The 13,863-nt window shown below is 58.0% G+C and overlaps 1 protein-coding gene across 1 annotated transcript; it reads left to right on the top strand.

Moving 5' to 3' along the window:
- The first annotated feature begins 2,464 nt into the window (after positions 1–2,464).
- On the top strand, positions 2,465–12,595 carry COXFA4L2 (cytochrome c oxidase hypoxia associated subunit FA4L2). Its single transcript, XM_077192648.1, has 4 exons — positions 2,465–2,589; positions 7,044–7,132; positions 9,720–9,780; positions 12,398–12,595. The coding sequence occupies exons 1-4, from the start codon at positions 2,533–2,535 to the stop codon at positions 12,452–12,454; spliced, it is 264 nt and encodes an 87-aa protein (XP_077048763.1). The 5' UTR covers positions 2,465–2,532; the 3' UTR covers positions 12,455–12,595.
- The last annotated feature ends 1,268 nt before the right edge of the window (positions 12,596–13,863 follow it).

Genomic DNA, 13,863 nt, shown 5'->3' with positions numbered 1-13,863 from the left:
CGGCTGCCGAACCGAAACCCCCCCCGCATCCCCGAGCCCTCCTCGGCTCCCCCCTGGATCCATGAATTTTGTTGTCAGATCTGCCCAGAATCCCCCCATAACCCTTGGATTTTGGGGGCCAGGGTCCCCCCCAGACCCCTGAATTTTATAGTGAAATTCTACCCAAAACACCCCCAATAACCCTTGGATTTTGGGGCCAGGGTCCCCCCCAGACCCTTGAATTTTATAGTGAAATTCTACCCAGAACCCTCCAATAACTCCTGGATTGTGGGGCCAGGGTCCCCTCAGACCCCTGAATTTTATAGTGAAATTCTACCCAAAACACCCCCCAATAACCCCTGGATTTTGGGGGCCAGGGTCCCCTCAGACCCCTGAATTTTGTAGTGAAATTCTACCCAGACTCTCCCCATAACTCCTGGATTTTGGGGGCCAGGGTCCCCCCAGACCCTTGAATTTTATAGTGAAATTCTACCCAGAAACCCCCCCAATAACTCCTGGATTTTGGGGGCAGGGTCCCCTCAGACCCCTGAATTTTTTAGTGAAATTCTACCCAGACTCTCCCCATAACTCCTGGATTGTGGGGCCAGGGTCCTCTCAGACCCTTAGGGTCCCCCCAGACCCCTGTGTACCCCCAGACCCCTGAATTTTGTAGTGAAATTCTACCCAGAACACCCCCCAATAACTCCTGGATTTTGAGGTCAGGGTCCCCCCCAGACCCTTGAATTTTATAGTGAAATTCTACCCAGAACCCCCCAATAACTCCTGGATTGTGGGGCCAGGGTCCCCTCAGACCCTTAGGGTACCCCCAAACCCCTGAATTTTATAGTGAAATTCTACCCAGACTCTCCCCATAACTCCTGGATTTTGGGGGGCAGGGTCCCCCCAGACCCTTGAATTTTATAGTGAAATTCTACCCAGAACCCCCCAATAACCCTTGGATTTTGGGGGCAGGGTCCCCCTCAGACCCCTGAATTTTGTAGTGAAATTCTACCCAGACCCTGCCCATAACTCCTGGATTTTGACGTCAGGGTCCCCCCAGACCCCTGAATTTTGTAGTCAAGATCTGCCCAGACCCTGCCCATAACTCCTGGATTTTGAGGCCAGGGTCCCCGCAGACCCCTGAATTTTTTAGTGAAATTCTACCCAGAACCCCCCCCCAATAACCCCTGGATTTTGGGGCCAGGGTCCCCCCAGACCCCTGGGTCCCCCCAGACCCCTGAATTTTTTAGTGAAATTCTACCCAAAACCACCCATAACTCCTGGATTTTGGGGCCAGGGTCCCCCCAGACCCCTGAGTTTTTTAGTGCAGATCTACCCAGACCCCCAGACCCTCCCCATAACTCCTGGATTTTGGGGTGAGGGTCCCACCCAGACCCTTGGGTGCCCCCCAGGCTCCCTAAATTTTATAGCCAAGGTCTACCCAGACCCCCAGACCTTCTCAATTTGGGGTGAGGGTCCCTCCCAGACCCTCGGGATGCCCCCAGACCCCTGAATTTTGTACTCAGGATCTACCCAGACCCCCAGACCCTCCCCATAACTCCTGGATTTTGGGGTGGGGGGTCCCCCCAGACCCCCACATTCTGTAGTGAAATCCTCCCCAGCCTCCCAGACCCTCCCCATAACTCCTGGATTTTGGGGTGAGGGTCCCACCCAGACCCTTGGGTGCCCCCCAGGCTCCCTAAATTTTATAGCCAAGATCTACCCACACCTCCAGACCTTCTCAATTTGGGGTGAGGGTCCCCCCAGACCCTCGATGTTCCCCCCAGGCTCCTGGCAGCTCCCTTGATCTCTGATTTTTGTGCTCATGGTTCCCCCCTTGTCTTGAATCCTCTGAATTTTGGGGTGAGGGTCCCACCCAGGCCCTCAGGGTTCCCCTCCCAGACCCCTGGGTGTCCCCCCTGAATCCCTAAATTTTATAGTCAAGATTTACCCAGACCCTCCCCATAACTCCTGAATTTTGGGGTGAGGGTCCCCCCAAGCCCCTGGGTGCCCCCCGGATCCCTAAATTTTATAGCCAAGATCTACCCACACCCCCAGACCTTCTCAATTTGGGGTGAGGGTCCCACCCAGACCCTCGGGATGCCCCCAGACCCCTGAATTTTGTACTCAGGATCTACCCAGACCCCCAGACCCTCCCCTGAACTCCTGAATTTTGGGGTGAGGGTCCCCCCAGACCCCCACATTTTGTAGTGAAATCCTCTCCAGCCTCCCAGACCCTCCCCATAACTCCTGGATTTTGGGGTGAGGGTCCCCCCAGACCCCTACATTTTGTAGTGAAATCCTCCCCAGCCTCCCAGAACCCCCCAATAACTCCAGGATTTTGGGGTGCGCACACCGGGGGTCCCTGCCCAGCCCCTCCAGACACCGGGATTGAGGCCGGATGAGGGCCGGGAGCGGGATTTGGTGTCCGGCCTTCCTCTTCCTCCCTCCCGGCCCTGTCCCCTCCCCTCCCTGCCCTCCCTCCCCTCCTGCCCAGCCCCGGTGCAGCCTCGCTCGGAGCTCGGCAGCGGCCGGAGCGACCCCAGCGTGGCCATGAAGGGTCCCCTGCGCGGAGGGATCTTCTCCCGCCACGTCAAACGGCACCCCGGAGTGAGTCAGCCTTCCTCCAGGGCCCCCTCATCATCATCATCATCATCATCATCATCATCATCATCATCATCATCATCATCATCATCATCCTCCTCCTCCCAGGGACCCTCTCATCCTCCTTTTCCTCCTCCCAGGGCCCCCTCATCATCATCATCATCATCATCATCCTCCTCCCAGGGACCCCCTCATCCTCCTCATCCTCCTCCCGGGGAACCCTCATCCTTCTCCTCCCAGGGACCCCTCCCTCATCATCCTCATTCTTCCTCCAGGGCCCCCTCATCATCATCATCCTCATCCTCCTTTTCCTCCTCCCAGGGCCCCCTCATCATCCTCATCCTCCTCATCCTCCTCCCAGGGATCCCCCCCCTCATCCTTCTCCTCCCAAGGACCCCTCCCTCATCATCCTCATCCTTCCTCCAGGGCCCCCTCATCATCCTCCTCCCAGGACCCTCTCATCCTCCTCATCCTCCTCCTCCAGGGCCCCCTCATCATCATCATCCTCATCCTCCTCATCCTTCTCCCAGGGATCCCCCCCCCTCATCCTTCTCCTCCCAGGGACCCCTCCTCATCCTCCTCATCCTCATTCTTCCTCCAGGGCCCCCTCATCATCCTCATCCTCCTCATCCTCCTCCCAAGGAACCCCTCATCCTCTTTCTCCTCCTCCCGGGGAACCCCTCATCATCATCATCCTCATCCTTCCTCCAGGGACCCCTCCTCATCCTCCTCCCAATGACCCCCTCATCATCCTCATCCTCCTCATCCTCCTCATCCTCCTCATCTTCCTCATCCTCCTCATCCTCCTCATTCTCCTCATCCTCCTCCCAGGGCCCCCTCATCCTTCTCCTCCCAGGGACCCCCCCCTCATCATCCTCATCCTCATCCTGCTCCCAGGGCCCCCTCATCCTCCTCATCCTCCTCATCCTCCTCCCAGGGACCCCCTCATCATCATCATCATCCTCCTCCTAGGGATCCCCCCCTCATCCTTCTCCTCCCAAGGATCCTCCTCATCCTCCTCATCCTCCTCATCCTCCTCATCCTCCTCATCCTCCTCCCAGGGACCCCCCAGCCCCATTCCTGCTGCTCTGTGACCTTCCTCAGCCTCCTCTTCCTCCTCCTCCTCCTCCTCCCATGGACCCCCCAGCCCTCTTGGACACGCTGGGAGCTTCTGTTCCTTTTACTGGGATGGACTGGGACACGCTGGGAGCTTCTGTTCCTTTTTATTCTTTTTACTGGGATGGACTGGGAGCTTCTGTTCCTTTTACTGGGACAAACTGGGATACTGTTCCTTTTGCTGGGACGGACTGGGAAATGCTGGGAGCTTCTGTTCCTTTTACTGGGATGGACTGGGACACGCTGGGAGCTTCTGTTCCTTTTTGTTCTTTTTACTGGGATGGACTGGGACACGCTGGGAGCTTCTGTTCCCTCGGTTTAGGGTTTTTCCATGAAGGACTTGGGGCTGAGCACTCCATTCCCAGTGCTCCCAGTGCTCCCAGTCAGAGCAAACCCCAATTTATGGCTCCTCTCTAAAGGATTTGGGGCTGAACCCCCCATTTCCAGCATTCCCAGTGCTCCCAGTCAGAGCAAACCTCGTTTCATGGTTTTTCCATGAAGGATTTGGGGCTGAACACCCCATTCCCAGTGCTCCCAGTGTTCCCAGTGACTCTGCTCAGGGTTGAATGTCACTTTATGGCTCCTTTCTAAAAGATTTGGGGTTGAACCCCCCTTTTCCAGCATTCCCCGTGCTCCCAGTCAGAGCAAACCTCGGTTTATGGTTCTTCCCTGAAGGATTTGGGGCTGAACCGCCCATTTCCAGTATTCCCAGTGCTCCCAGTCAGAGCAAATCTTGGTTTATGGTTCTTCCCTGAAGGATTTGGGGCTGAACCCCTCATTTCCAGCATTCCCAGTGCTCCCAGTCAGAGCAAACCTCAGTTTGTGGCTCCTCTGTGAAGGATTTGGGGCTGAACCCCCCATTTCCAGTATTCCCAGTGCTCCCAATCAGAGCGAATCTTGGTTTATGGTTCTTCCCTGAAGGATTTGGGGCTGAACCCCCCATTCCCAGTGCTCCCAGTGCTCCCAGTGCTCCCAGTGCTCCCAGTCAGGGCTGAGCCTCCGTTTGTGGCCCCTCCCTGGAGGATTTGGGGCTGGGGGGGATCTGGGGGGATCTTGGGAGGACCTGAGGGGATCTCGGGGCTCCTTCCCCCAGCCCAGCCGGGACACCCCAACCTTTACCCACCCCCAAAAGGTGAGGGGACCCTCCCCGTGTCCCCTCGCCCCCCGTGTGGGGACATTTTTGTCGGGGGGGGTGGGAATGAAGCCCCCTCCCCACTCACCCCAGCACAGCCGGCCCTGCCACCCCTCAAAGCATCAAATTCAGGGATTTGGGTAAAAAATGCCCCAAAGCCGAGGCTGGGCACTGCCAGGGGGTGGGCACGGGGGGGTTGGCACCCCCTGGGCGCTTCCCACGTCCTCGGGTGAGGCCCCCGCCTCATCCTCGCTGCAAAAATGGGGAAATTCGGGGCGTTTCTGTTCCCGCCTTTCCCCTGAGGGATCTGGGGGGCGCAAAGGAGACCCCAAATCTGAGGTGTAGAAAGCACAGAGGGTCCGGGGTGTTTGTAATTGCTGTGGTGCCGTCCGTCCGTCCGTCCGTCCGTCTGTCTGTCTGTCTGTCCGCACCACACCCCCCCCTTCCGCTCGGGCTCCACCACTGGCACCTGCGCCTTGGCAGCCTCTAATTGTCCTGCCGCTAATTACTGCCAGGCGTTAATTACCCAGACGGCGGCGGCGGCAGATGGCGAGAGAGCCCCGAACGGGCTGCGGGAGCCGCGGCAGCTCCCGGGGCCAGGGGTGGTGCCAGGGATGGACCCAGGGGTGGTGCCATGGTGCCAGGAAGGTGCCAAAGGTGATCCAGGGATGGTGCCAAGGATGGACCCAGGGGTGGTGCCAGGAAGGTGCCAAAGGTGGTGCAGGGATGGTGCCAGGATGGTGCCAGGATGGTGCCATTGTGCCAGGATTGTACCAGGGATGGTGCAGGGATGGTGAGAGGAATGGACCCAGGGACAGTGCCAGGGGTGGTGCCAGCATCCAACATTCCAGCCTGGTTTGGGAACTGCTGGGTGGGAACTGGGCCATACTGGGAGCACTGGGAGCACTGGGAATGGAAATGGGGGGTTCAGCCCCAAGTCCTTCAGGGAAGAGCCATAAATAGGAGTTCACTGTGACCAGGGGCACTGGGAGCACTGGGAATGCTGGAAATGGGGGGTTCAGCCCCAAATCCTTCAGGGAAGAACCATAAACCAAGGTTTGGTCTGACTGGGAGCACTGGGAGCACTGGGAATGGGGGGTTCAGCCCCAAATCTTTTAGAGAGGAGCCATAAAGTGACATTCAACCCTGAGCAGAGTCACTGGGAACACTGGGAGCACTGGGAATGCTGGAAATGGGGTGCTCAGCCCCAAATCCTTTAGGGAGGAGCCACAAACTGAGGTTTGCTCTGACTGGGAGCACTGGGAGCACTGGGAATGCCGGGAATGGGGCCTTCAACCCCAAATCCTTCAGGGAAGAAGCATAAATTTGGGTTTGCTTTGACTGGGAGTACTGGGATTCACTGGGAATGGATCCCCAGCCCCAAATCCTTCAGGGAGGAGCCCCAAACCGCGGCTCAGCCCTGACTGGGAGCACTGGGATTGACTGGAAATCGGGTGCTCATCCCCAAATCCTTCAGGGATGAGCCCCAAACCGCGGCTCGGCCCTGACTGGGAGCACTGGGAGCACTGGGAATGGATCCCCAGCCCCAAATCTTTCAGGGATGAGCCCCAAACCGCGGCTCGGCCCTGACTGGGAGCACTGGGAGCACTGGGAATGGATCCCCAGCCCCAAATCCTTCAGGGAGGAGCCCCAAACCGCGGCTCGGCCCTGACTGGGAGCACTGGGAGCACTGGGAATGGATCCCCAGCCCCAAATCTTTCAGGGATGAGCCCCAAACCGCGGCTCAGCCCTGACTGGGAGCACTGGGAGCACTGGGAATGCTGGAAATGGGATCCCCAGCCCCAAATCCTTCAGGGATGAGCCCCAAACCGCGGCTCGGCCCTGACTGGGAGCACTGGGATTGACTGGGAACACCGGCAATGCCTCTCCCGTGTCCTCAGCAGCGCCAGCCGCGGGCAGCGCGGGGCTGAGAGGATCCAATTTCTCATTCCCCACCCAATTCCTCTCCAGCACGAGGCGATTTTTCCTCCTCTCTGCTTCCATTCAGTCACCCGGGCTGACAGCTCCAGCTGTAGCTCAGCATTGCTGGGCCACCTCTCCCCTGTAAATCTCCCGGGTGTCAGCTCTGCCTTTCGCTCTGCCTGATAAATATTCATTTTATTGGGGCATTTTTCAATTTTCTTTCTGGTTTTTTTTTTTTTGGTTTATTTTTTTTTCCCTTTCTCTCTGTGTGTTTTTTTTTTTTTTGCAGCTCGTTCCTCTCATTGGCTTCATCAGCGTGGGACTGGGCAGCGCCGTGCTGTACCTGGTGAGGCTGGCACTGTACAGCCCTGATGTCAGGTATGGCTGGGCACAGCTGGGGCACACCTGGGGCACAGCTGGGGAACAGCTGGGGCACACCTGGGGCACATCTGGGGGTCACCCTGCACTGCCAGAGTGGGGAAATGCAGGGCCAGAGGTGCCCAGTGTGGCTGGCACTGTACAGCCCTGATGTCAGGTATGGCTGGGCACAGCTGGGGTTCACCTGGGGCACATTTAGGGCACATTTGGGGAACACCTGGGGGTCAACCCTCACTCCCAGAGTGGGGAAATGTGGGGCCAGAGGTGCCCAGGAGGCACCTGGAAAGGTTGGCACTGCACAGCCCTGATGTCAGGTATGGCTGGGCACAGCTGGGGCACACCTGGGCACACCTGGGGCACATTTGGGGAACACCTGGGCACACTTGGGCACACCTGGGGGTCATCTGGGTACACCTGGGGGTCACCCCACACTCCCAGAGTGGCGCCCAGAGGTGCCCAGTGAGGCTGGCACTGCACAGCCCTGATGTCAGGTATGGCTGGGCACAGCTGGGGTTCACCTGGGGCACATTTAGGGCACATTTGGGGAACACCTGGGGGTCAACCTGCACTCCCAGAGTGGGGAAATGTGGGGCCAGAGGTGCCCAGGAGGCACCTGGAAAGGTTGGCACTGCACAGCCCTGATGTCAGGTATGGCTGGGCACACCTGGGGCACACCTGGGGCTCACCCCACACTCCCAGAGTGGGGGCCAGAGGTGCCCAGTGTGTACAGCTCAGATGCCAGGTACACCTTGAGGTGCCCTGGGCACACCTGGGGCACACCTGGGTACCCCTGGGGCACATTTGGGGAGCACCTGGGCACACCTGGGGTTCACCTGGGTACACTTGGGGGTCAACCTGCACTGCCAGAGTGGGGAAATGCGGGGCCAGAGGTGCCCAGTGTGGCTGGCACTGCACAGCCCTGATGTCAGGTATGGCTGGGCACAGCTGGGGCACATTTGGGGCACACCTGGGGCACACCTGGGCACACCTGGGGCTCACCCCACACCCCCAGAGTGGAGGCCAGAGGTGCCCAGTGTGTACAGCTCAGATGCCAGGTACACCTTGAGGTGCCCTGGGTACACCTGGGGCACATTTGTGGAGCACCTGGGCACACCTGGGGTTCACCTGGGTACACTTGGGGGTCACCCTGCACTCCCAGAGTGGGGAAATGTGGGGCCAGAGGTGCCCAGGAGGCACCTGGAGAGGTTGGCAATGTACAGCCCTGATGTCAGGTATGGCTGGGCACACCTGGGGCACACCTGGGGAACAGCTGGGGGTCATCTGGGCACACCTGGGGCTCACCCCACACCCCCAGAGTGGAGGCCAGAGGTGCCCAGTGTGTACAGCTCAGATGCCAGGTACACCTTGAGGTGCCCTGGGCACACCTGGGTACCCCTGGGGCACATTTGTGGAGCACCTGAGCACACCTGGGGTTCACCTGGATACACCTGGGGCTCACCCCACACTCCCAGAGTGGGGAAATGCGAGGCCAGAGGTGCCCAGTGTGGCTGGCACTGCACAGCCCTGATGTCAGGTATGGCTGGGCACACCTGGGGCACACCTGGGGAACACCTGGGGCACATTTGGGGAACACCTGGGGGTCAACCTGCACTGCCAGAGTGGGGAAATGTGGGCCCAGAGGTGCCCAGTGTGGCTGGCACCGCACAGCCCAAACTCCAGGTACACTTTGAGGTGCCCTGGGCACACCTGGGCACAGCTGGGGCACAGCTGGGGTGGGTGGGGGGAGCTCAGCCCATGGCCAGCCCCAGCTCCAGGGTGGGAAATCCACACACAAAGAAAAACTTCCCAGATGGAAAATTCTGCTCTTGGCAGCACCAGCGGAACTGGGAGGGCGGAAAAGGGGGTGGGGGAAGGAAAAAAGGGGGGGGGGATGGAAAAAAGGGGGTGGGGGATGGAAAAAAGGGGGGGGCAGCACGAGCTGCTCTCCCCAGGGACCCCTCCCACGGCCCTGCCGGCCTCCCCCAGCCCCTCAGGGACAGCACAGGACGTGACCAGTTTGGCTCCAGTAGAACTGGGACGGCTTTGGGGGGGCTCCAATGGGGCTGGGGGCGCTTTGGGGGGGCTCCAATGGGGCTGGAGGGGCTCCAATGGGGCTGGGGGCGCTTTGGGGGGGTCCCATGGGCTGGGGGCGCTTTGGGGGGGCTCCAATGGGGCTGGGGGGGCTCCAATGGGGCTGGGGGGGCTCCAATGGGCTGGGGGCGCTTTGGGGGGGGCTCCAATGGGGCTGGGGGCGCTTTGGGGGGGGCTCCAATGGGGCTGGGGATGCTTTGGGGGGCTCCAATGGGGCTGGGGGTGCTTTGGGGGGGCTCCAATGGGGCTGGGGGCGCTTTGGGGAGGCTCCAATGGGGCTGGGGGGGCTCCCATGGGGCTGGGGGCGCTTTGGGGGGGGGCTCCAATGGGGCTGGGGGCGCTTTGGGGGGGCTCCAATGGGGCTGGGGGGGCTCCCATGGGGCTGGGGGGGCTCCCATGGGGCTGGGGGCGCTTTGGGGGGGTCCCATGGGGTTAGGGGGGGGTCTCTCCCCCAATCCTTGAGGTGCTGATGTCCCCCCCCGTCACCCCCTCCCAGCTGGGACAGGAAGAACAATCCGGAACCCTGGAACAAGCTGAGCCCCACAGACCAGTACAAAGTGAGCACTGGGGGAACTGGGAGGGCTGGAAGTGGGCGGGGGGGAGGCACTTTTAGGGCATTTTTAGGGTAAAAACACTCAGGAAAGGGAAAAAAAGGGGATCAGGCCTGGAGCAGAGCCCCCCTAAATGTTTGTGCTTGAAATTTGGGGAAGGGGCACCAAGGCCACCAAGGCTGCAGTGACACTGGGGGGACACTTTAGGGTTTCCCAGAGGCAATTTTGGGGGAGATTCAGCCACTTTTAGGGCACTTTTAGGATAAAACCCTGAGTTTTCCTCACGTTTGTGCTTGAATTTGGGGAGGGGGCACCAAGGCCACCAAGCCCAGGATGAGTGACACTGGTTATGGGGCAGGGGGTAACAAATGGGATCTTTTAGGGTTTCCCGGAGGCAATGAGGGGTGGGGAGAGGCACTTTTAGGGCATTTTTTAGGGTAAAACACTGAGTTTTCCTCAGGAAATCCTATGGAAAAGGGGATCAGGCCTGGAGCAGAGCCCCCCCCTGCCAAATCCTTGTGCTCGAATTTGGGGAGGGGGCACCAAGGCCACCAAGGCTGCAGTGACATTGGGGAGACACTTTAGGGTTTCCCAGAGGCAATTTTGGGGGAGATTCAGCCACTTTTAGGGCATTTTTAGGGTAAAACCCTGAGTTTTCCTCACGTTTGTGCTCAAATTTGGGGAGGGGGCACCAAGGCCACCAAGGCCAGGATGCAGTGACACTGGTTATGGGGCAGGGGGTAACAAATGGGATCTTTTAGGGTTTCCTGGAGGCAATGAGGGGTGGGGAGAGGCAATTTTAGGGCCTTTTTAGGGTAAAACACTGAGTTTTCTTCACGTTTGTGCTCGAATTTGGGGAGGGGGCACCAGGGCCACCAAGGCCAGGATGCAGTGACACTGGGGGGACACTTTAGGGTTTCCCAGAGGCAATTTTGGGGGAGATTCAGGGCACATTTAGGGTAAAAACACTCAGGAAAGGGAAAAAAGGGGATCAGGCCTGGAGCAGAGAGCTCCAAATGTTTGTGCTTGAAATTTGGGGAAGGGGCACCAAGGCCACCAAGGCTGCAGTGACATTGGGGGGGACACTTTAGGGTTTCCCAGAGGCAATTTTGGGGGAGATTCAGCCACTTTTAGGGCACTTTTAGGGTAAAACCCTGAGTTTTCCTCACGTTTGTGCTCCAATTTGGGGAGGGGGCACCAAGGCCACCAAGGCCACCAAGGCCAGGATGCAGTGACACTGGTTATGGGGCAGGGGGTAACAAATGGGATCTTTTAGGGTTTCCCAGAGGCAATGAGGGGTGGGGAGAGGCACTTTTAGGGCATTTTTAGGGTAAAACACTGAGTTTTCCTCAGGAAATCCTATGGAGAGGGGGATCAGCCCTGGAGCAGAGAGCTCCAAATGTTTGTGCTTGAAATTTGGGGAGGGGGCACCAAGGCCACCAAGGCCAGGCTGCAGTGACACCGGGGGGACACTTTAGGGTTTCCCAGAGGCAATTCTGGGGGAGATTCAGCCACTTTTAGGCCACTTTTAGGGTAAAAACACTCAGGAAAGGGATAAAAAGGTGATCAGGCCTGGAGCAGAGAGCTCCAAATGTTTGTGCTCGAAATTTGGGGAGGGGGCACCAAGGCCACCAAGGCTGCAGTGACATTGGGGGGACACTTTAGGGTTTCCCAGAGGCAATGTGGGGCGGGGGGAGGCACTTTTAGGGCATTTTTAGGGTAAAACACTGAGTTTTCCTCAGGAAATCCTATGGAGAAGGGGATCAGGCCTGGAGCAGAGCCCCCTCAATGTTTGTGCTCGAATTTGGGGAAGGGGCACCAAGGCCACCAAGGCTGCAGTGACACCGGGGGGACACTTTAGGGTTTCCCAGAGGCAATTCTGGGGGAGATTCAGCCACTTTTAGGGCACTTTTAGGATAAAACCCTGAGTTTTCCTCATGTTTGTGCTTGAATTTGGGGAGGGGGCACTGGGTGACACCAAGGCCAGGATGAGTGACACTGGTTATGGGGCAGGGGGTAACAAATGGGATCTTTTAGGGTTTCCCAGAGGCAATGAGGGGTGGGGAGAGGCAATTTTAGGGCATTTTTTAGGGTAAAAACACTGAGTTTTCCTCAGGAAATCCCACTGAAAGTGGGATCAGGCCTGCAGCAGAGCTCCCCACATATTTGTGCTTGAAACTGGGGAAGGGGCACCAAGGCCACCAAGTGACACTGGGGGGACACTTTAGGGTTTCCCAGAGGCAATTCTGGGGGAGATTCAGCCACTTTTAGGGCATTTTTAGGGTAAAAACACTCAGGAAGGGAAAAAAAGGGGATCAGCCCTGGAGCAGAGAGCTCCAAATGTTTGTGCTTGAAATTTGGGGAGGGGGCACCAAGGCCACCAAGGCTGCAGTGACACCAGGGGGACACTTTAGGGTTTCCCAGAGGCAATTTTGGGGGAGATTCAGCCACTTTTAGGGCACTTTTAGGGTAAAACCCTGAGTTTTCCTCACGTTTGTGCTCCAATTTGGGGAGGGGGCACTGGGTGACACTGGGGGGGCTGCAGGGACACTGGGGGGGCTGCAGGGACATTGGGGGGGCTGCAGGGACCCCCCCTGACCCCCTCCCTCCCTCCCTCCTGCAGTTTCTGGCAGTTTCCACTGACTACAAGAACCTCAAGAAGGAGCGGCCGAGCTTCTGAGCCAGCCCTGGGACGGGCTGGGCTGCGGGAGGAGCCCCCCAAAACCCCCAAAATATCCCCCCAAAAACCCCTCCAAAAATCCCCAAAACCCCCCAAAAAAACCCAACCCCCAAAACCCCCCAAAAAACCCCCAAAACCCCCCAAGAACCCCCCCAAAAAAACCCAAAGAACCCCCAAAACCCCCCCAAATTCCCCCCAAATTCCCCCCAAAACCCCCCCAAAACCCCCCCAAAAAAACCCCAAAAAACCCCCAAAACCCCTCAAAAAAACCCCTAAAACCCCCCCAAAACCCCCTAAAAACCCCCCAAAATCCCCCCCAAGAACCCCCAGCCCCCCCAAACCCACCCCCCAATAAAGCCCAGCCCTGGGGGCGCCCCCTCACCCTCAGCTCCTGCACTGAACCCAGCACGGGGAGGAATTGGGGGGTGGGGGCAGCCAAGTGGGTCCGTTGGGGCTTTCCCAGAGTTTGGGGGGCACCAAACTGGGTCCTTTGGGCTTTCCCAGAGTTTGGGGGGACAGCACTGGACCCTTTAGGGTTTCCCAGAGTTTGGGGGCAGCAAACTGGGTCCTTTATGGTTTTCCAAAAGCCTGGGGGGCAGCAAATTGGATTCTTTAGGGTTTCCCAGAGCCCAGGAGCAGCAAATTGGGTCCTTTGGGGTTTTCCAGAGTTTGGGGGGCAGCCAAGTGGGTCCTTTGGGGTTTTCCAGAGTTTGGGGGGCAGCAAATTGGGTCCTTTGGGCTTTCCCAGAGTTTGGGGGGCACCAAACTGGGTCCTTTGGGCTTTCCCAGAGTTTGGGGGGACAGCACTGGACCCTTTAGGGTTTCCCAGAGTTTGGGGGCAGCAAACTGGGTCCTTTATGGTTTTCCAAAACTTGGGAGCAGCAAATTGGATCCTTTATGGTTTCCCAGAGTTTGGGGGGCACCAAACTGGATCCTTTAGGGTTTTCCAGAGCCCAGGGGCAGCAAATTGGATCCTTTAGGGTTTCCCAGAGCCTGGAAGCAGCACATTGAATCCTTTAGGGTTTCCCAAAATTTGGGAGCAGCAAATTCAATCCTTTATGGTTTCCCAAAATTTGGGAGCAGCACATTGGATCCTTTAGGGTTTTCCAGAGCCCAGGGGCAGCAAATTTGGTCCTTTATGGTTTCCCAGAGTTTGAGGGCACCAAATTGGATCCTTTAGGGTTTCCCAGATGCTGGAAGCAGCAAATTGAAACTTTTCTGGTTTTCCAGAGCCTGGGGTGGAGTGGGGGCAGCAAACCGGATACTTTATGGTTTTCCAAAAGCCTGGGGGGCAGTGAATTGAATCCTTTAGGGTTTCCCAGAGTTTGGGAGCAGCAAATTGGATCCTTTAGGATTTCCCAGAGCCCAGGGGCAGCAAATTGGATTCTTTATGGTTTCCCAAAATTTGG

Source organism: Agelaius phoeniceus, chromosome 35 (genome assembly GCF_051311805.1).
Source record: "Agelaius phoeniceus isolate bAgePho1 chromosome 35, bAgePho1.hap1, whole genome shotgun sequence".
Taxonomy (NCBI): domain Eukaryota; kingdom Metazoa; phylum Chordata; class Aves; order Passeriformes; family Icteridae; genus Agelaius; species Agelaius phoeniceus.
The sequence above is the reverse complement of the archived record's forward strand: the minus strand, read 5'-3'. Positions and strand labels throughout refer to the sequence as shown.

Excerpts from the sequence above, each read along its gene's own strand:
- COXFA4L2 (XM_077192648.1), top strand. The coding sequence starts at position 2,533 with ATGAAGGGTCCCCTGCGCGGAGGGATCTTCTCCCGCCACGTCAAACGG. Across the intron at positions 2,590-7,043 it reads ACGTCAAACGGCACCCCGGA|CTCGTTCCTCTCATTGGCTT; the intron begins GTGAGTCAGCCT and ends TTTTTTTTGCAG. Across the intron at positions 9,781-12,397 it reads GCCCCACAGACCAGTACAAA|TTTCTGGCAGTTTCCACTGA; the intron begins GTGAGCACTGGG and ends TCCCTCCTGCAG.